Source organism: Lathyrus oleraceus, chromosome 3, assembly GCF_024323335.1.
Source record: "Lathyrus oleraceus cultivar Zhongwan6 chromosome 3, CAAS_Psat_ZW6_1.0, whole genome shotgun sequence".
Lineage (NCBI taxonomy): Eukaryota > Viridiplantae > Streptophyta > Magnoliopsida > Fabales > Fabaceae > Lathyrus > Lathyrus oleraceus.
In genome coordinates, this window is record NC_066581.1 from 198,787,373 (window position 1) to 198,810,466 (window position 23,094).

Sequence of the window (23,094 nt, forward strand, 5' to 3'; positions counted from 1 at the left end):
AAAATTCCAATAAAAATTAGCCTAATGTCCTTTAACCTTTTTTGGCCTATGATAAATTCCTTGGCCATTTATTTAGTGATTTGAAGGGATTTGAGGTTTTTCTCCTTTTAAAAGTTATTTTTCTTCATTTAAAAATTGAATTTAAATTGTTTAATTGCTTTGATATTTTGCTGAGCTATTTGATTGACTTTGTGTTGACTCATCTTCTGTTTGGCCTTGATCTTGGTTGAATTGGACTTCAAGTTGATCAATACTATTGGATTTATGGGGTTGATGAAGTTTGAACTTCATCCCTCAAGATGAATGGATAATATTGATCAAGTGAGGTTCAGATGAATTTATCTGGCCAACCACCATCAACCAACTTGCTAACTTGTAATTCTCTTGACTTTTTAGGTTCATGGTAGATCACATACGCATAAGATGATGAATTTTGGAGTGTCGCTCGAGAAATTTGATCAATTGGTGAGGAAGCTTGTTGAAGAAGTTACTCAGGATACCTAGACAAACTAGGGTTTCCAAGGAAACTCAACTCCAAACTCTTGAAGAAAACTTGATCAAAATAACATGTAGAGATCATGGGGACTCATATATGATGCTTAGAGACTTTGTGGATCAATCCTTGGTTCTGCTCTTAAACATGAGGGTCTTAAACCCTAGATATGAACTTGATAGACCAATGGGGACCATGCCATACCTACAAAAGAGTTAGCCAAATACAAAGACATATTTTTGGTATTTTGTTTAGTAAAATGATAAATATACAAGTATGATACAATCACACGATGCTTGGTGATCTCTCCCAAAACAAACCCAATGAAAGAGGGGTAAGGAGGATGCCAAGGTATGATCCCAATGCTAATGCATTTGATGAGATTGCATGAGGGATCTTAGGGTCAAAATTGGGGTCTTACACACATTGACTTTAGAAGATGGTGGACTTAATACGTGTGACCATCAGATCTGCCATCTCAATTAATGAGGGAGATCTGATGACCCATGTTTTTTTTAATTTTTTTTTTCTGAATTAATATTTTAAATAACCTTTTCTCATTTAATTCATTACAAATCCAATTTTAATCCAAAAAATATGGGACTTTCACCGTAATTCCATAAATAATTTCTTCTTCCATTTTCTGAATTAAATTGTTTTTTGGATTGGATTTGATAATTTTAGTGAATTTAATGATTTTTGACTTGTTTTTAATTGATTTTAAATACTTCTGACTTTTCAAAAATTCAAAAAAAAATTCGCCTAATGTCCTTTAGCCTTGTTTGGCCTATGATAATTTCCTTGGCCAATTATTTGGTGATTTGAAGGGATTTGAGGTTTTTCGCCTTTTAAAAGTTATTTTTCTTCATTTAAAAATTGAATTGAAATTGTTTAATTGCTTTGATATTTTGTTGAGCTATTTGATTGACTTTGTGTTGACTCATCTTCTGTCTGGCCTTGATCTTGGTTGAATTGGACTTCAAGTTGATCAATACTATTGGATTTATGGGGTTGATGAAGTTTGAACTTCATCCCTCAAGATGAATGGATAATATTGATCAAGTGAGGTTCACATTAATTTATCTGGCCAACCACCATCAACCAACATGCTAACTTGCAATTCTCTTGACTTTTTAGGTTCATGGTATATCACATATGCATAAGATGTTGAATTTTAGAGTGTCCCTTGAGAAATTTGATCAATTGGTGAGGAAGCTTGTTGAAGAAGTTACTCAGGATACCTAGAGAAACTAGGGATTCCAAGGAAACTCAACTCCAAACTCTTGAAGAAAACTTGATCAAAATAACATGTAGAGATCATGGGGACTCATATATGATGCTTAGAGACATTGTGGATCAATCCTTGGTTTTGCTCTTAAACATGAGGGTCTTAAACCCTAGATATGAACTTGATAGACCAATGGGGGCCATGCCCTAGCTACAAAAGAGTTAGCCAAATACAAAGACATATTTTTGGTATTTTGTTTAGTAAAATGATAAATATACAAGTATGATACAATCACATGGTGCTTGGTGATCTTTCCCAAAACAAACCCAATGAAAGAGGGGTAAGGAGGATGCCAAGGTATGATCTCAATGCTAATGCATATGATGAGATTGCATGAGGGATCTTAGGATCAAAATTAGGGTCTTAAACACATTGACATTAGAACACGGTGGACTTAATACGTGTGACCATCAGATCTGCCACCTCAATTAATGAGGGAGATCTGATGGCCCATGTATTTTTTTTTTCTTTCTGAATTAATATTTTAAATAACCTTTTCTCCATTAATTCATTATAAATCTAATTTTAATCCAAAAAATATGGGACTTTCACCAAAATTCCATAAATAATTTCTTCTTCCATTTTCTGAATTAAAATTATTTATTGGATTGGATTTGATATTTTTAGTGAATTTAATGATTTTTGACTTGTTTTTAATTAATTTTAAATACTTCTTTCTTTTCAAAATTTCCAAAAAAAATTAGCCTAATGTCCTTTAGCCTTGTTTGGCCTATGATAAATTCCTTGGCCTCTTATTTGGTGATTTTAAGGGATTTAAGGTTTTTCGCCTTTTAAAAGTTATTTTTCTTCATTTAAAAATAGAATTTTATTTGTTTAATTGCTTTGATATTTTGTTGAGCTATTTGATTGACTTTGTGTTGACTCATCTTCTGTTTGGCCTTGATCTTGGTTGAATTGGACTTCAAGTTGATCAATACTATTGGATTTATGGGGTTGATGAAGTTTGAACTTCATCCCTCAAGATGAATGGATAATATTGATCAAGTGAGGTTCAGATGAATTTATCTGGCCAACCACCATCAACCAACTTGCTAACTTGCAATTCTCTTGAATTTTTAGGTTCATGGTAGATCGCATAGGCATAAGATGATGAATTTTGGAGTGTCCCTTGAGAAATTTGATCAATTGGTGAGGAAGCTTGTTGAAGAAGTTACTCAGGATACCTAGAGAAACTAGGGTTTCCAAGGAAACTCAACTCCAAACTCTTGAAGAAAACTTGATCAAAATAACATGTAGAGATCATGGGGACTCATATATGATGCTTAGAGACTTTGTGGATCAATCCTTGGTTTTGCTCTTAAACATGAGGGTCTTAAACCCTAGATATGAACTTGATAGACCAATGGGGGCCATGCCCTAGCTACAAAAGAGTTAGCCAAATACAAAGACATATTTTTGGTATTTTGTTTAGTAAATTGATAAATATACAATTATGATACAATCACATGGTGCTTGGTGATCTTTCCCAAAATAAACCCAATGAAAGAGGGGTAAGGAGGATACCAAGGTATGATCCCAATGCTAATGCATATGATGAGATTGCATGAGGGATCTTAGGGTAAAAATTGGGGTCTTACACACATTGACTTTAGAACATGGTGGACTTAATACGTGTGACCATCAGATCTGCCACCTCAATTAATGAGGGAGATCTGATGGCCCATGTATTTTTTTTTCTTTCTGAATTAATATTTTAAATAACCTTTTCTCATTTAATTCATTATAAATCTAATTTTAATCCAAAAAATATGGGACCTTCACCAAAATTCCATAAATAATTTCTTCTTCCATTTTCTGAATTAAAATTATTTATTGGATTGGATTTGATATTTTTAGTGAATTTAATGATTTTTGACTTGTTTTTAATTAATTTTAAATACTTCTGACTTTTCAAAAATTCCAAAAAAAATTAGCCTAATGTCCTTTAGCCTTGTTTGGCCTATGATAAATTCCTTGGCCATTTATTTGGTGATTTTAAGGGATTTGAGGTTTTTCGCCTTTTAAAAGTTATTTTTCTTCATTTAAAAATTGAATTTAAATTGTTTAATTGCTTTGATATTTTGTTGAGCTATTTGATTGACTTTGTGTTGACTCGTCTTCTGTTTGGCCTTGATCTTGGTTGAATTGGACTTCAAGTTGATCAATACTTTTGGATTTATGGGGTTGATGAAGTTTGAACTTCATCCCTCAAGATGAATGGATAATATTGATCAAGTGAGGTTCAGATGAATTTATCTGGCCAACCACCATCAACCAACTTGCTAACTTGCAATTCTCTTGACTTTTTAGGTTCATGGTAGATCACATAGGCATAAGATGATGAATTTTGGAGTGTCCCTTGAGAAATTTGATCAATTGGTGAGGAAGCTTGTTGAAGAAGTTACTTAGGATACCTAGACAAACTAGGGTTTCCAAGGAAACTCAACTCCAAACTCTTGAAGAAAACTTGATCAAAATAACATGTAGAGATCATGGGGACTCATATATGATGCTTAGAGACTTTGTGGATCAATCCTTGGTTCTGCTCTTAAACATGAGGGTCTTAAACCCTAGATATGAACTTGATAGACCAATGGGGACCATGCCCTACCTACAAAAGAGTAGCCTAATACAAAGACATATTTTTGGTATTTTGTTTAGTAAAATGATAAATATACAAGTATGATACAATCACATGGTGCTTGGTGTCCTTTCCCAAAACAAACCCAATGAAAGAGGGGTAAGGAGGATGCCAAGGTATGATCTCAATGCTAATGCATATGATGAGATTGCATGAGGGATCTTAGAGTCAAAATTGGGGTCTTACACACATTGACTTTAGAACATGGTGGACTTAATACGTGTGACCATAAGATCTGCCACCTCAATTAATGAGGGAGATCTGATGGCCCATGTTTTTTTTATTTTCTGAATTAATATTTTAAATAACCTTTTCTCATTTAATTCATTATAAATCTAATTTTAATCCAAAAAATATGGGCCTTTCACCAAAATTCCATAAATAATTTCTTCTTCCATTTTCTGAATTAAAATTATTTTTTGGATTGGATTTGATATTTTTAGTGAATTTAATGATTTTTGACTTGTTTTTAATTGAATTTAAATACTTCTGACTCTTCAAAAATTCCAAAAAAAATTAGCCTAATGTCCTTTAGCCTTGTTTGGCCTATGATAAATTCGTTGACCATTTATTTGGTGATTTTAAGGGATTTGAGGTTTTTCGCCTTATAAAAATTATTTTTCTTAATTTAAAAATTGAATTTAAATTGTTTAATTGCTTTGATATTTTGTTGAACTATTTGATTGACTTTGTGTTGACTCATCTTCTGTTAGGCCATGATCTTGGTTGAATTGGAATTCAAGTTGATCAATACTATTGGATTTATGGGGTTGATGAAGTTTGAACTTCATCCCTCAAGATGAATGGATAATATTGATCAAGTGAGGTTCAGATGAATTTATCTGGCCAACCACTATCAACCAACTTGCTAACTTGCAATTCTCTCGACTTTTTAGGTTCATGGTAGATCACATATGCATAAGATGATGAATTTTGGAGTCTCCCTTGAGAAATTTGATCAATTGGTGAGGAAGCTTGTTGAAGAAGTTACTCAGGATACCTAGACAAACTAGGGTTTCCAAGGAAACTCAACTCCAAACTCTTGAAGAAAACTTGATCAAAATAACATGTAGAGATCATGGGGACTCATATATGATGCTTAGAGACTTTGTGGATCAATCCTTGGTTTTGCTCTTAAACATGAGGGTCTTAAACCCTAGATATGAACTTGATAGACCAATGGGGACCATGCCCTACCTACAAAAGAGTTAGGAAAATACAAAGACATATTTTTGGTTTTTTGGTTAGTAAAATGATAAATATACAAGTATGATACAATCACATGGTGCTTGGTAATCTTTCCCAAAACAAACCCAATGAAAGAGGGGTAAGGAGGATGCCCAGGTATGATCCCAATGCTAATGCATATGATGAGATTGCATGAGGGATGTTAGGGTCAAAATTGGTGTCTTACACACATTGAATTTAGAACATGGTGGACTTAATACGTGTGAGCATAAAATCTACTACCTCAATTGATGAGGGAGATCTGATGGCCCATGTTTTTTTATTTTTTATTTATTTTTTGAATTAATATTTTAAATAACCTTTTGTCATTTAATTAATTATAAATCCAATTTTAATCCAAAAAATATGAGACTTTCACCAAAATTCCATAAATAATTTCTTCTTCTATTTTCTGAATTGAAATTATATTTTGGATTGGATTTGATATTTTTAGTGAATTTAATGATTTTTGACTTGTTTTTAATTGATTTTAAATACTTCTGACTTTTCAAAAATTCCAAAAAAAATTAGCCTAATGTCCTTTAACCTTGTTTGGCCTATGATAAATTCCTTGGTCATTTATTTGATGATTTGAAGGGATTTGAGGTTTTTTGCCTTTTAAAAATTATTTTTCTTTATTTAAAAATTGAACTTAAATTATTTAATTGCTTTGATATTTTGTTGAGCTATTTGATTGATTTTGTGTTGACTCATCTTCTGTTTGGCCTTGATCTTGGTTGAATTGGACTTCAAATTGATCAATACTATCGGATTTATGGGGTTGATAAAGTTTGAACTTCATCCCTCAAGATGAATGGATAATATTGATCAAGTGAGGTTCTTCCCTTGATCAAAGATGCACTTATTAAGATTATTGAAGAGCATGCAATGAAGAGACATAGATAGCTAGATGATTTACTTTCCTCTAGCATTCCTCAGTCTTCTGGTGCTTGGAAGAAGATGATTGATCGGCTCGTCATTGAGAAAGCTCAGATGAAGATAGCTTATGAGTCAAAGATCAGGCGCATCCAAAGGAAGTACACTCCCTTGGCCAGTTCAGCTGATTCAGTTACTAGGGATCCTTAGGATGATACTTTCCTTTTCACTTGTATTTGTTTTTTTTTCCATTTCTGAAATTGTACTCAGTGTAATCCTTCCAAATTTATATGAATAAAAAGAGATTTTTATGACCAATCCAATTGTTATTAATGATTTTTATTAATTGAAATATTTTCAAGTAAGGCTTTAAATGCTCCTTGAAAATATAGTAAAAACATTGCATTTCATGCATCATTTGCACAACAGGTTTCTTCAGCCAAATGTCTTACTGTTCTTCGTCTTTGTATCAGACAAGCTGACTCATCACTACGTTACTCGAGCTAATCATCAAAGAAGAATGGATCATTTGGAACAAGAGAAACAAGAGCTCAAGGAAGAAGTTCCTAGGCTTACTGCTCTGATGGAGTCTGTCATTGCTGCTCAGAATCAACCATCTCCAACTCCTGCAACTCCTCATCAAAGGACTGTCATCTCTGAGGTCGTTTCAACATCAGTGCCTGTAATTCCTTCCATCCAGTCTACACCAGCTATGCGTACCAGATTCCCGTGGGGAATGCCTCCGAACTTTATGCTTGAAGGTTATGCTCCAACTTTTTCTCCTATGCCGGCATCTAGCTCGGTCATGTATGTTCCTCCTTCTGTCGTGCATACTTTGCCTCGTGTCGAGGAAACCATTTACCATTCCGAGCCGTCTAAGGTCCCTGGTGTGTATGAGAAAATGGATGAAATAAAGGACCAATTTCAAGAGTTAGGAAAGGAATTGAAGACCCTAAGGGGTAAAGACCTATTTGGAAAGAGTGCTGTTGAGTTGTGCTTAATGCCCAACATGAAAATCCCTATTAAATTCAAAGTTCTTGACATTGAGAAGTATAAGGGAAATACTTGTCCTTTGAGTTATCTTGTAATATACGCCCACAAGATGTATACTCAAACAGATAATGATCAATTGCTCATCCATTACTTTCAAGATAAACTGACTCGTGCCGCGCTTAAGTGGTATATGGGTTTAGACAGTGCTAGTATCTTTACTTTCAATGACTTGGCTGAGCCCTTCGTCAAGCAATACAAGTAAAACATAGATATGTCTCCCGATCATGATCAGTTGAGGTCCATGTATCAGAAGGATAAAGAGACATTCAAAGAGTACGCGCAAAGGTAGAGAGAGCTTGTCGCTTAATCAGTCCCCTATTGAAGGAAAAGGAGATGACTAAGATATTTCTCAAAACTCTAAGTTCGTTCTAACATATGATTTCCAGTGCTCCCAATGACTTCACTGAAATGGTGAAAATGGGGATGCATTTAGAAGAGAGTGTCTGAGAGGGCCGTTTGTCTAAAGAAGAAGCATATATGAGCAAGAAGTACGGTGGGAGTTTCTCTAAGAAGAAGCAGGGGAAAACCAATGCAGTGTCTGTGGGGAGGCAAAGGAGGCCTTGTATGAAGAAATATTCCAGGTCTCGCCAGCATCATCAAGTATTAACTGTCATTCTAGTATTCACCAATAATTCTATTCAATCAGTACCAGTTCAACAACAACAACAACAACAATGTACCCATAACAATCATAACTACAATAACAATCAACATAATAATTTTGAGAGGAAGAAGGTCACTTTTGATCCCATTTCTATGACTTATGCAAAACTTATCCTTCCCTGGTTGTCAAGAATTTGATTCAGTCAAGGAATCCTCCGCCCACGCCTGAGCCTCTACCATGGTGGTACAAGCCCGATATGCACTGTGCTTTTCATCAGGGGGAGCCTAGCCATGATATGGAAAATTTCTACCAATTGAAGTACGAGGTCCATAAGTTGATCAAGAGTGTTATGGTTTCCTTTGAGGATCGTGCGCCAAATGTTAAAGCTAATCCATTGCCAGTTCATGGCAATTCTTCTGTGGATATGGTATATCGCTGTCCTGGTAATTTCAGGGTGTTTGGTGTTCGTCGTATTCAAAGGTCTTTGGTAGAGATGCATAGAACCATATGTTTCGTCAGTGATTGTGAACATGACCATGATGGTTGTGTTATCTACAGTGTTAATCCACGAGGGTGTATGATTGTCAAGAGCGACATTCAGAAATTGATAGATGAAGGTGTTATTCAGATTATTCATCCCAGAGATATGGGTAATGATGTGAATGTTATTGTGCCAGTGTTCAAGACTCCGGAGTGAGTAGTAATCCAATTTGATAGTATCAATAAAAGTGATAATATATCAGTATTGCTGTTGGTAATACGGTTAAAGGGTCCAGTCCCGTATGCATTCGATAAAGTTGTACCTTATAAGTATAATGCTACTATAATTGAGAATGGGCAAGAGGTTCATCTTCCCGCAGCAAATTCAGTAGTGAGTGTTCCATATGTTGTTAAAGTGACCCATAACGGTCGTGTATTTGGCCCAGTACCTCCAAAGGTTGTGGAGGATGTTGTGGTAGGTAAGGATGCGATGTTCATGTGGTTAATCCTATTAACGCTCCAACTTATCAGTATGGTGAATCCAGCGGGTTGAAGGTTAAGGATGATGATGATGAGGTTCTCCGGTTAATCAAGAAGAGTGAGTTTAATATTTTGGAGCAACTTCTCCAAACTCCATCAAAGATCTCTGTCTTGTCTTTGCTGATGAACTCTGAGGCACATCGAGAGGCGTTGCAGAAGGTGCTTGAGCAAGCATATGGTGAGCAAGATGTCACAGTGGATCAATTTGATCATATCATCGCTAGTATCACTTCATGTAACAATTTGAGCTTTTGTGATGAAGAGCTTCATGGGGAAGACAAAAATCATAACCTGTCCCTCCATATATCCATAAATTGTAAAGAAGATTCTTTGTCAAATGTTTTGGTAGACACCGGTTCGTCATTGAATTTGCTACCCAAATCCACTTTGGCAAGGTTGTCTTATCAGGGCGCACCCATGAGGTACAACAGTGTGGTGGTGAAAGCGTTCGACGGTTCTCGTAAAAATGTCATCGGAGAAGTGAACCTTCTAGTTAAAATAGGCCCGAGTGAGTTCCAGATTACTTTTCAAGTAATGGACATTCACCCGACCTACAACTGTTTACTGGGAAGGACGTGGATTCACGAAGCTGGTGACGTCACGTCGACTTTGCATCAGAAACTTAAATTTGTTAAGAATGGAAAATTGGTTGTTGTGGGAGGAGAGAAAGCATTGTTGGCAAGCCATTTATCTTCCTTCAGTTATGTCAAAGTTGAAGAAGAACTTAGAACTCTGTTCCAAGCTTTATCTATAGTTGATGAAGTTCAGAATACTGGGGCATCCATGTCTTATCTAAAAGATGCAAAAGAAGTTGTTCAAGTTGGTGGCATTGACAAGTGGGGTCGTGTCGTATAAGTCATTGGGAACAAGAACAGGGATGGTTTAGGATTTTAGCAAGGGCCACTCAAAGGCGACGCCAAGGCTATGCAGCAAATTTTCCACAATGGAAGGTTCATACATAGAGAAGAAGAACACTCAGCTGCAATCATTAAAGATAAAGACGAAGGGGACAACGCCAACTTTGTGATACACGGACAGACTTGCAACAACTGGGTTGCTGTTGACGTTTCTATTGTATTCCATCGTTCAAAGTAATATGTCTTATTGTTTATGAAAAATCCTTCTCCTATGCCTAAGGGAGAAGTGAAACATTGTTGGGCATTTTCAAATTATCATCAATAAAATACAATTTTATTCATCCACATTTTATGTTGTTTTTACTTTTTGCTTTTTCTGAAAATGGTAATCATAAAAAACATAAATAAGCAATAATTTTTCCCATATCTGTATAATATTTAGTTGCACTTAATATTTCTAAAATAAAAATATCAAATCATTATGCAGGTTGCTTCTCAAACCCATTGAACATAATGATCCTACTCCCTCTCCAAACTTTGATTTCCCTGTGTTTGAAGATGAGGAAGAGAATGATGATGGCGACGTTCCCAATGAGTTATCCCGATTTCTAGAGCACAAGGAAAGAACCATTCAACCATTTGAAGAGCAGATTGAATTGGTCAACTTGGATTCCGAGGATGATATCAAGGAAGTCAAGATTGTGTCACAACTTCATCCATAGGTTAAAAAGGGGTTGGTCGATCTTCTCCGAGAATACTCTGATATGTTTTCTTGGTCTTATCAAGACATGCTAGGTTTTGATACTGATATTGTGGAGCATAGATTGCCGCTGAAGCCAGAATGTCCACCGGTCAAGCATAAGTTGAGAAGAACTCATCCTGATATGACAGTGAAGATCAAGGAAGAAGTACATAAGCAAATTGATGTTGGTTTCCTTGTTACCTCCGAATATCCGCAGTGGGTGGCCAATATTGTGCCTGTTTTAAAGAAGGACGAAAAAGTTCTTATGTGCGTTGATTACAGATATTAGAATAAAGCCAATCCTAAAAATGATTTTCCTATGCCACACATTGATATGTTGGTAGACAATACAGCTAAATTCAAAGTCTTTTCTTTTATGGATAGATTTTCCAGTTATAATCATATTAAGATTCCACCTGAAGATATGGATAAGACTACATTCATTACACCTTGGGGAACATTTTGTTATCGAGTGATGCTTTTAGGTTTAAATAATGCTGGTGCAACATACCAGAGAGCCATGGCCACTTTTTTCCATGATATGATGCATAAAGATATTGAGGTCTATGTGTAGCGGGGTATTCGTTACCATTAGAGATATTGACTAAATCCGAGGTAAACCATACAAGTTGAGTCGCCACCGCACTTCTATTTATCCAAAGGAATGGTTAGAAAGCGAACAAAAACCTAAAAGTTTTATCGAATCAAAAACTAGTAAAAAAGTCAGAGATCTGGGTAAGGGGGTTGGTTATGAAATGGGAAGGTTTTAAGCACCCAAAATATCCTAGGTACCCCCAGGGAGCCCTTTTCATAAGTGTTGTTCTAGTCTAAAGGGTGTAGGTATATCTAAAGTACTATTTACTAAAAGGAAGGTTAAAAGAAAATGACTCGCAAGGATGTCGCATCCACTGCCTACGTATCTCATCTGAGTATGAGAATCAGAGTCTTCGTAGCTCGGCTACCTATGGGTTAAAGAGAAGTGTGCTCGGTAAGACGTCGCGTCTTATGCCTACGTATCTCATCTGGAATGAGAATCAGAGCAAAACGTAGTTCGACTAACTAGGGGTTAAGGATTGCCATCTGAACATGGACTTATAAAAGAGGACACCAGCTGTGTCAAAGGAGGGTGGGCAGTGTGTTCAACGTCCTAGCAGTAGGTGTCGCAGCTCGCTGAATCGAGTCTTAGGCAGTTACCTCTTTGCAATAGAACGGACTGACATGCCACAAGAACGGAGACGCACGGAAGGTCTAAAAGTGGGGAAGCTCTGCTCTAGAGTTGTCATGCAATATGGACCTATGTGTTAGGATTTACAAAGGGTAACATTTACCTAATGTTAGCATGCAAAGAATAAGGGAATTCTACCTATTAAGAGCGGGTTACTATTGGCTGACAATGGAAGTTGACTGTTGCAAGTATGTGAAGAAGTGTCACAAATGCCAAATTTATGCTGACAATATACATGTACCTCTGACTCTCCTCAACGTTCTCTCTTCTCCATGGCCTTTCTCTATGTGGGGCATTGGCATGATTGGTATGATTGAACCCAAAGCTTCCAACGGACATCGTTTCATTCTGGTGGCTATTGATTATTTCACAAAGTGGGTTGAAGCGGCCTCATACGCAAATGTGACCAAGCAGGTGGTAGTTAGATTTATCAAGAATCAACTTATTTGTCGTTATGGTGTGCCAAGCAGAATCATCACTGATAATGGTTCAAACCTGAACAATAAAATGATGAAGGAAATGTGTGAAGAGTTCAAGATTGAACATCATAATTCCTCTCCCTACAGACCTAAGATGAACGGTGTTGTTGAAGCTGCCAACAAGAACATCAAGAAGATCATCCAGAAGATGGTAGTGACTTATAAGGATTGGCATGAGATGCTCCCTTTTGCTTTGCATGGATATCGTACGTCCGTCCGCACTTCAACAGGGGCAACCTCCTTTTCTCTTGTCTATGGCATGGAAGCAGTGCTCCCAATAGAAGTAGAGATCCCGTCAATGTGTGTCTTGATGGAAGCTAAGTTATCCGAAGTTGAATGGTGTCAAAGCAGGTATGACCAACTGAATTTGATTGAAGAAAATAGGATGACGGCTTTATGCCATGGTCAGTAATATAAGTAGAGAATGAAGAAATCATTGGACAAGAAGGTTCGACCTCACATATTCAGAGAAGGTGACCTTGTGCTTAAAAAGATTCAATCTTTCATATCTGATTCTAGGGGCAAGTGGACTCCTAATTATGATGGTCCATATGTTGTCAAGAAAGCCTTCTCCTAGGGGGCCTTGATTCTTACAAATATGGATGGTGGGGAGCTCCCACGTCCTGTGAATACTGGTGCAGTCAAGAAATACTTCGCCTAGAAAAATAAAAGAATAGCTCGCTAAGTCGAAAACCCAAAAAGGCGGCTTAGGCAAAAATGAGCGTCTCGGTGGACTGAAAACCTGAAAGGGCGGTCCAAGCAAAAGTTAGAGACATAAACAGAAAATGATTATCCTGGTAGATTGCAAACGTGAAAAGGCAATCTAGGCAAAACAAAGGATTATGGCAAGTAACTGCATCAGATCAAATTGGATCACTTGAAGCAATGTCTGCCTGTCAAAGCTCTCAACTGGCTCTTATCAGAAGCCCAAATACATCTGGAGTTCAAATTTGTTAGGGAGAATAGTTTCATTGTATTTTAATGTAGCCTTTTCCTATATTGCCATTTTTCTAACTTTGTAAATATCCATGGGATCATGCCATTTGCGGATCACCATTCTATCAATAAAATTCGAGACTTATCCTTTTATTGGCAATCCTTATTTTGTTTTTGCTCCAAAAAAATATCATTTTTATTTTGATAAAAATTCTTGAAACGAATATTTGAAAAAAAAAACGATTTGTTTTTGTTTTCAAAATAAAATTTTGTTTTGATTTTTGAATGCAAAAAAAGAACATTCATAGTTAAATCCCCAAGCAACGAGTAAGTTATGAAGTGTTGGATGTTGGAACTCAATGTTCCCCAGCAAAGTGCTAAGCCTGGATTTTCTATCAAGTTTTAAAATTAACAATCAAGCTTTTTCAGTGATCTTCATTTTCCCCTGTGGAATCAAATTGTGATGATGTCCCCAAAAGAATCATTTTGAAGGTTTTCTTGACCAATCTAGAATCGCCATTGGTAGAGTCTACATTTTTTTCTCCTGAGTGAAGTCTTCTTCTCCAGAGAAATTGGAACCCAGTAGCAAGATCTTTGCCCCATCAAAGGTTCACATTTCATCCCCAGATGAAGCATCTTCCTCACCCTAAAGAGAATTGGACCTCGCAACAAGACTTTTTCCTTTGATGACCTTTAACTCATCTCCAGTGATGTTTTCCACCTTAATGAGACTAGCCAAATGTTCAGCTATGAAACGTATTATGTCCCCAACGTGTCTGTTTTATCTATTTTTGTCATTATAAACATAACGTGCATACATGCATATATACATACATGCATATATATCATGAATAACCAAATTCACATCCATTTTTGCATTCCTTGATGACATTTACCTTAATTGCTTTGAATATGTTCATCCTTGGGTGTTATGTTTCCTTCCCTATAGGATTCGTCAACCTTAAGCAGGAAGTTTATATCCTTTCTAACTCCCCACTGAGTTTATTCCTCGTGGAAGATGGTTGTTTTAGTTGTCCTTTTCCATCTTTGGATATGATAAAATCCCAATTGAGCTTCATTCCCCATTTGTAGAGTCTTGTTTGATTTCTTTTCCTCACAATTTATTCCTGGAGTGAGCCAAATATTTGGAAATTAATGGTGAATCTCTCTAGGTTGTTAAACCTAGACCGAGAGTGCATTTATTTTGCACTGTCTCCCTAGGAGAAACATCTTCATTATCGCCAGTGAAGACATATCCTTTTCCCCAGTATGAACACAAGTGGTTATCTCTTTTTATAAGCTTTTCTATCTCGAAGGAATTATCAATATAGAAGTTTTCTTCCATCAAATGGTTTTTTCTCCAGAGAAGTTTGATAAAGACTTCCAACAGGTAGCTGTCTCTTTATTTGAGAAGCCTATTTCATGATCTTTGATCCCCAATAAGTAGTTGTCTTTTCCCGAGAAGCTTATTGACGCCCATTTTGGATAACAAATGGCAGCCTCTTTTTGAGAAGTCTGTTTATCCCCAATGAAGTTATCAACATATCAATCGTTCTTTCCAACAAATGGCCATCTACCTAGGAAATTTCGTCAGAGAAGTTTGTTGAAGACTACTACAAGCACCTTTCTTTTACCACATGACTTTATATCCCCGATGAGGTATTCCGTTACAAGGACTTATATCACCAGTGAGGTGTTAGTTACAGCCAATGGTACTTTCCCCAGTAAATGACGGTGGAAGTCTATTGAAGACCCTTACTGTGATTTTCTCTTTATTTGAGAATTCCAGATTTTTATAAGATTAACTGACCCGCATCCTTCGAAGATACCCGGTGGAGTTACTTATCTTTCCCTAACAAGTGGTCACCTTTTTAGGAGCTTGTTCATTGATCCTTTCCAAGAGGAAGACTTGGTTAAAGAAGAAACCAAGGCCCGCTCGCTGGCTTATGACCCGAATCGCGGATAAGTTTATTTTGCCTTTTCTAAGTGGAATACTTAAGTAAAGAAGAAGTTGATTCATGTTTTGATCATGTAAGCTTATTCAGACTCGTTATTTGAACAGAAGGTCATCTCTATCTTTGAGAAATCTGTTACGAAAGCTAGAACTTGTTATTTGAACAGGTGGTCATCTCTACCTTTGAGAAACCTGTTGCGAAAGCTAGAACTCGTTATTTGAACAGATTGTCATCTCTACCTTTGAGAAACCTATTGCGAAAGCTAGAACTCGTTATTTGAACAGATTGTCATCTCTACCTTTGAGAAACCTGTTGCGAAGATATTTCTTAAGTTGAAGTCATGATCATTTGGAATGATCTATTCCCCAGGGATCCCAGATCCATTAGAATTTGCAAACTGAAGTTGTAATCTTTTTCTCGGTGGAATTTCCTTTTGTCTGTCCCCATAGTGGTGTTCCTTTATCCCTATGTGTTTTATCAACTAATATTACTCCCCTGTGACATTGTTCCTCACAGAATTCCTGAGTCCTGCATGCATATCATATCATAAGCATTTGGTGGCCTCTTAGGGCCAAAAACCATGCATGTTTGTATTTAAATCTCTTCAATCACATTGAGATTAAAATTCCAATATTCATATCTCCAGATTGAAGAAACTTAAATAGGGGCATCCGTCATACCCTAATTTTAAACCCTAAGATGCCATCATCACTTGTATCATTTGCATGACATATAGCATCTTTGCACTACTAACCTATTGAAAATACAAAAAGATTTTCTACTTTGTTTGTCTTAAGCTAGGGTTTTGCACCAAGAGCTTTCAAAGATTGATCGATCAAGACATGGCATGAGTTTTAACATTTCAAACTCCTCGTCCTTCCCAAGTAATCAAGTGACTTCCATCAATAAGAATCAATTTCAAGATCATTCCATCTCAAATTTATCAAGGCCAGAGTTCATCTGATACCCTCAGTTAGGGTTTTGACCCAAACTCAACTGGTTGACTTTTTAGCCAAGGCATGATCCCAAAGCTTAAAGTATGGCTCAAATACTTCAAATACATCATAAGTTATTCATTCACATCATCCAATATGCCTAAGAGATCCCGTTCATTAAAGATTGCAACAATTGGATTCATCTGATACAAAGTCAACTGAGGCAAAGTCAAAGTTTGACTTTCGAAATTTTTGGTCAACCATGGACCTCTCAACTCAAGGATAATTAAAATATGGTTGATGGATGCATTTGATCAAGAGTAAAGAAGAAATTTGAGGTTACTTGCAAAAAGGGCAAGATTTGGTTTTGTAAAATTTTCTAAGTTATGAAAAAATACATGTTCAAGTACCCATCTTTCCAAGGCCATAACTTGTGATCCAGACCACCATTTTCCTTGCTCCAATGATCATATTAAAGGTCTTACTTTATAATTCAACTTTTTCCTTAATGATTAATTCCCAAAGAATGCAAGGATTTAAAGTTATGAAGCCATGAAGTTGGTACCATGAACTTAAAACACTTAGAAAAACTTTCAACCAAATCTTCCTTCAAAAAGTGGCTTACCAGATCATCCCTTTTCAGCATGATAAACATTTATTCAAGGAAAACTCCCAAAATGAAAGTTGTAGAGTATTGTCTTAGCTTTCCAAAAAGTCCAAGAGCATGAAATTATCGTATTTGAGCTAGGGGTTTCGAAGAGTTAAAGTTGGCTATCCAAATCTGAATATTGGGGTCATTTTCATGACAAATTCATCATGTAACCTTGAGCAAAAGCTACAAGATCTTGCTTTACAAGCAATCTTGCTTCTAAATCTCACCTTAATCATAAGATTACACAAACCTTTGATTCATTACACAATGGATTGAGCCATCGATCAAGTCTTGATGCCATATTTGGATGGTTTTGCAAAAAGCTTCATATCCATTTTGATAAAGGCCAACTTTTCCAACCACTCCTGCATTGAGCTTCTAACTTGTTTCTTCTGATCACTTAACCTCTAAACCAGAAGAAACATCCTAAAAGTACCTCTAAACTCCTCCTTTCACTCCACCTTTTCGTCATGATCCATTATGATTTTTTGTGCAAAACGAAACCAAGTCATCAAACTAGCATTCCAATTGAACCAAGATTGATTTATGCAAGTTACATGAACCATATGGAGCCTCTATAAATAGAAAGGTAAGCCTCATAACTCAATACACCAGAATTGGCACAAAAACTCCATTGTAGCAAATTCTCCAAACCTCAAACTTCCAAGTTCCATTGTGCTTGTATTTTCTCCAAACCAACACTTCAAACAACTTCTAAACATCCATTAGAAGTTGTCCAAACACTTGAACAACTTCTGTAACAGCCCTACCATCATCTTCCAAATCACATTTTCATAACTTGCAACTTGATTTGGAAAGGAAGAACCAAGCACTCTCAGCTCAAGCAAGGCATTCAAACACCTTCCTAGAGGTGTAAGGAAGTTATTCAAATCATAAAATCACATATGGAACACCCCTACTCCAAAGGACGATTTTCATTTTTGAGGTATGTATTCATTTCTACAATTTATAATTTAACGCACCATTTTGCATCATTCTTGTTACCATTACACTTGCCAAGATGTCAGGAACAAAACCCCTATGATCATTGGTCTTAATCGGTGATGTTTGGAATTTAATTTTAAATTCAACTTTTAGGGTTCATATGCATTTTGTTTGACTTCTGGATATTTATGAACAATAAATGAAATTTGTGAGTACCATTAGATTCCTTGCGAAATTCTAAGCAGTTTTGGTCTTTACAACTTTTAATTTCGTTAAGAATTGAGAGAGTTAGAGCTTTGACAATAAGTGAAAATGGTGGAAATTATGGACTACGGGATGAATGAGGAAAATGAAGTTTGGAGCCATTTTTAAATTTTAAAAGTCACTTTAATATATATTTTAATTGATGTGACTAAATACATGAATTGACATTGCGACCCAGTGGTAAAACACTGGTTTGTTAAGTTACTGGGCGTGGGTTTGAATCTGGGCAGTGTAATGAATTTTTTGTTTTCACTTGTTAAATGTTCACTTTTCTTCATAACTTCAAATGTCCATAACTTCATGATCCCTTAACATTTTTGACCCATTCTTTTTGCCATGTGTTCATGAAAGTGTCTATTTTATGATGACACAAAAAAATCCCAAAAATATTATTTATTTCACCACTTTTGATTGGATGGAAAACATGTGTTTTAAGTGTTTTTTAAGGCTCCTAATTGATTCTTTCGGCTTATGTCTTATTTGTTCTTGATGTTGAAAGTTTGTATGATTAAAGCACACTCTTTTAAATGTTGATTGTTATCCTTAACATGTTTGAACTTGATTATCTTCATACAATGTATCCATTGATTCACCTTAAAAACATGCTTAGGAGGGGATTAGGTTTCCACTTAAGTTTGGTCTTATCATGAACTTTGATTTAAGTCTAATGTTTATTTTGTGAAGACTTATAATGTGATGCATGTTTGACCTAAATTGATTCATGTTGTGTTTACCATGTACCAATGAATGCTTTTACCATGTTAAGTATGATTTTGTCTTCACCATCAATATGATGTGTCTTGTGATGTTGTGTGAAACTTCGTCAGGTCTTGTTTTTGCTTATCTCAATCCCTAAAAAACCATGTTTAATATTGTCATCCATACCTTGTGATTTCCATTGTATTTAGCCATATTTTATGCCTTAATGTTAATGCAAGTTCAACCTTGTTATTATTTATATCCAAGGGAAAGGGATCATGACATTTTTGTCATTTTGCATGTGTGTGTTCATCTGCATTCTATACAACTTTGTTTCCCCTTAATCCAAAAACTTCTAGATATAATCTTAGGTTCCCCTCAATGTAAACCTTAGGATTCTATCTCTCTCTCCTTCTTATAACCACTTTCATAATGAACTTTAACTTAGGTCATTGTTTCCCCTTTTATTTCTTAGTCAAATGCTTCAAAGCACTTAAGCATATTCAAAGATCTTTTCATAAGACCTAAAAAACACAAACTTAATTCAAACTCTTTTGCCACTTTGGCTTTTCCATGTTTAAAACCTTTTCATAAAAGGATTAGACATGAGTCATCCCTAATTGAGATTTAAATTTCCTACCCCATAACATTGTTCAGATTGATATTGATTCTTTTCCATTTGGAAGAGGTATGTGGCATACTTGTTGATTTTATATCCAAGTGAGAGCCCTTCTTTCAATTTGATGCAAATATCTATCTTCCACGTGTTTGTGGTTGTTTAAATGTGAGTTTTCTCCTTAAGATGACAATTTGTCTCTTTATCATACAATCAACCCAAACAAATCCCTTCTTACTTTTGAACTCGAACTACGAGGTTTTGATCCTTCACGGGTACGTAGGCATAAGACTCAATGTCTTTCCAAATCATCAAACAATAAAAAGATGTTCTTTTTATCATCTCCCCAATTAAATAGCAAACAATTTTAAACCAAACACATATATTTAAAAGGTTCCTGTAGAGTACTACAGATGATTAGGGTGCTAATACCTTCCCTTTTCTTAACACACCCCCGTACCTTTAGAATCTCCCCCCTTTTGCTTAGCTTAAGTTTAATCTTCTAGCTTTGCATATACATATTGGGTTTATTTTTGAATCTTTTCCCCTTCCCTTGGATAAATTAAAGTTCGGTGGTGATATTTTGATTCATGAGTCAAGTCTAATCAATAGCTTGGTCTCCGATTCTTCACTGCGACAGTATCAAAATAAAACTTATTCCAAAAATAAAAAACAGAAATAAAATAAAAGTAAATTTAAACTTAACTTTTAAAAACACACTAAAACCAATCAAATAAAAGCAAGAAGTTCTATAATTGTAGTAACACAAAGTAAAATAGAGTGTATTAAAATATACTAATCAATAATCCTCTCTTGGAGGCTATGTGGGAATCCCTGGCCTCTCGTATTTCTAATTGACTCAAATATATGTTCTATGTGGGAACCCCTTGAGTTCAATCCTCATATTTTACCTTTCTTTCTTGAAGATGTTGAAGTAAATTTTCTAATTTATAGGATGTATTATTATGGAGGAGTTAAAGGGTGTCTTATATTTATTAGGTTTGGTGGTTAGATGTCTGCAAGCCGAAGTGTGGAAGTGGGATAGGTATTATAGATCCGCATCTATTCATCTATGTTCTTAAAGGAAAATCACGTTTGAATCTTCTTACAAATGATGATGGCCTTTAGTGCAATATTTTATTAGTGTGTTATGGGTATCTCTCAATTATAGGAGTGGGTAGGGTAAGGATTTTTGGTTTAGGAAGACCTCATCTTAAAAAAAGTATATTGTTTCTTGGATCTGATCAGTCTATTGCTTCACATTGATTCATTAATGGTATATATAAGAGACTGGTGATTGTCTTTGAATATCCTTGTGGAGGAATTTGAAGGATGGAAAAGTTATCTATTAAAGCTAAGCTTGGAAGACTTTATACTGTTTCAACCCAAAAAATACTTCATTATAGGTAACATGGTATCATGATGTTGGACTTAAGACTTCACACACAAGAGGGGGGAGGGGGGAGGGGGGGGGGGGTTGTGTGGTTTGGAAAAATGTGGCTTTGAAAACTTTGTGAAATAAAATCAGATTTTAAAAAATAAAATGTAGAAATTAAATTGGGGAAATAAAAGGACTTAAGGGAAAAGAGAAACACCAAGAGTTATAGAGGTTCAGTCAAAACAAAATGACATAATCCTCCCCCCAAGAATTGATCTTGAGAGTTTGCATTAAACAATGAGAACTTTTAGTAGGAAAGACTCACAAACCCCCTTATATAAGGAAGTGATAATTAATCTTTAATCACAATATTCAAGATGATTGATGAGTACATTTGCGTCTTTTCTTCATAGCTAGCTTGAGAGTGATTGGGCCAATCTTCCTTCCCAAACGGTGGATTCAAGCAGTTAGTCTTGTTTCTACAAACACAGACCTTGGAGCAGTTAGTCTTCAAGTTCCATAACCTTTGAGCTCAATACATTGGTTTTAATCGGGCTAACAAAAAAACTGTGAGATTTTAACACCGGGATGATCTCGAACTTGTGAAGCTTTTAAGTATTGGGGAGAGCTTAAGCTTATCTTGGTTTTAACACCGAGATGATCAAGAACCTGTGGGATTTTATACAAATTGATCTCCAACCTAAACTAGGACTGAAATACCCAATCCCAAGCGTAACTTTTTTTACGGGTTTAGCTTTAATCCAATCAAATATCTAATTGGACAATATTCAACCAACGTATAGACAAAAGGTTCCCTTTGTAAATTTTACAATTCTACCCATTTCACAATTATAAAATGATCTCACTAACATAAGGATTTTTGTCACAAAAGCACTTAGGCTAAAAACACAATTAGAGAATGTAAAAGAAATGTTTAGAGAGAGAGAAGGAGTGAAAGTAAGAGATAAAAGTGTCAAAACACAATTCTGGATAATTTGAAACCAGAAATAAAACCTCTATTTATAGGCTCGGGGTTGGCTTAAAAAGGAAATTTCATTTAACATATTTTGTAACAATCTAATCGATTATCACCTATGTCTAATCGATTAGAAGATGGAAATAATCATTTGTATGTTGCATAAAAGGAAGGAAAATATATCTAATAGTTGTACATCACTAAGGTGTTGTCTGAATTTCTTGGGGCATAAGTTTGAAATAATTTAATAGATTAGACAAAGGACTTAATCAATTAGATAAGCTAAAGTTTTCCCTCTAGCTATTTTAACAGCTCCAAAGTCATCTGGCACAACTTCAAGACATTTTTGAATATATTTGCTTTGATAAAACAATTTGAAAAATGTTTTAGTGTGTGTGTGTGTGCTTTTAGCCATATACTTTTAGGATAAAGTTATTTTTACTTACAATCATTCACTCATTACTAAATTAGGAGATCACCAAATATTGCTTCAAGTGTTTGTCGGATTTTACTCTTTATGTTGACACATGCTTGAGTGGGTTTAAGATGATGCTTTAGATTATTCTTTGTTTGCTATCATTGGATCGTCAAGTTTATCAAACCACAAAGATAGGTTTGCATCTTTATCTGTTTAATAATCCATGCTTAACTTATTGTAATACTTTAGTTGTCATCATCAAAAGTTGATGTCCTTGTTTAAAAGTATATCACCTGCAAAATAAGTTTCCAGACATGATATATAGGTGTTTAGGTTTGGGATTTAGGTGGATGAGAGGTCTTTTTTTATGTGGGAGCATGACCTTCTTAGAACTTTATTATCATGAATCAATGGGGTTTCTTTGTTCCAATATAGTGTTGAATTTTTGAAGTGGTTTCGGGATGTGGGGTTTTATAGACATATATCCTCGCTTATAATAATCTGGTGAACCAGGCGTCACAAAAGGATTTTTCACCACTACAAATATCTTGGCCCATTTTCCTCTAGCGTGTCATATTTGGGCGCCCACTAAGGTTGTTATTTTCTCTTGGATTTTACTTTTGGATTGAATCCTTTATAGGGACAATCTTTTTAGGTTGAGGATTATTATGAATTTGAGAGGAACTAATTGTGCTTTGTGTCACGGTGATGTGGAATTATTTGGCCATATATTTGTTACATGTTATTTTCCCGTGACCGTTTTGTATAATATTCTTAGGTGGTGTTTAGTTTTACAAAAGGAATTAAGTTCCTTA

The 23,094-nt window shown here is 35.6% G+C and overlaps 1 protein-coding gene across 1 annotated transcript in view; it reads left to right on the top strand.

Moving 5' to 3' along the window:
• Positions 1–10,057, top strand: part of LOC127130403 (uncharacterized) — a 59,073-nt gene extending 49,016 nt beyond the window's left edge. The window contains exons 2-6 of the mRNA XM_051059419.1: positions 6,955–7,286; positions 8,225–8,313; positions 8,460–8,858; positions 8,952–9,137; positions 9,257–10,057. Of these exons, the coding sequence (XP_050915376.1) occupies positions 6,955–7,286; positions 8,225–8,313; positions 8,460–8,858; positions 8,952–9,137; positions 9,257–10,057 (1,807 nt within the window). The remainder of the gene's footprint in view (positions 1–6,954; positions 7,287–8,224; positions 8,314–8,459; positions 8,859–8,951; positions 9,138–9,256) is intronic.
• Positions 10,058–23,094: the final 13,037 nt, after the last annotated feature.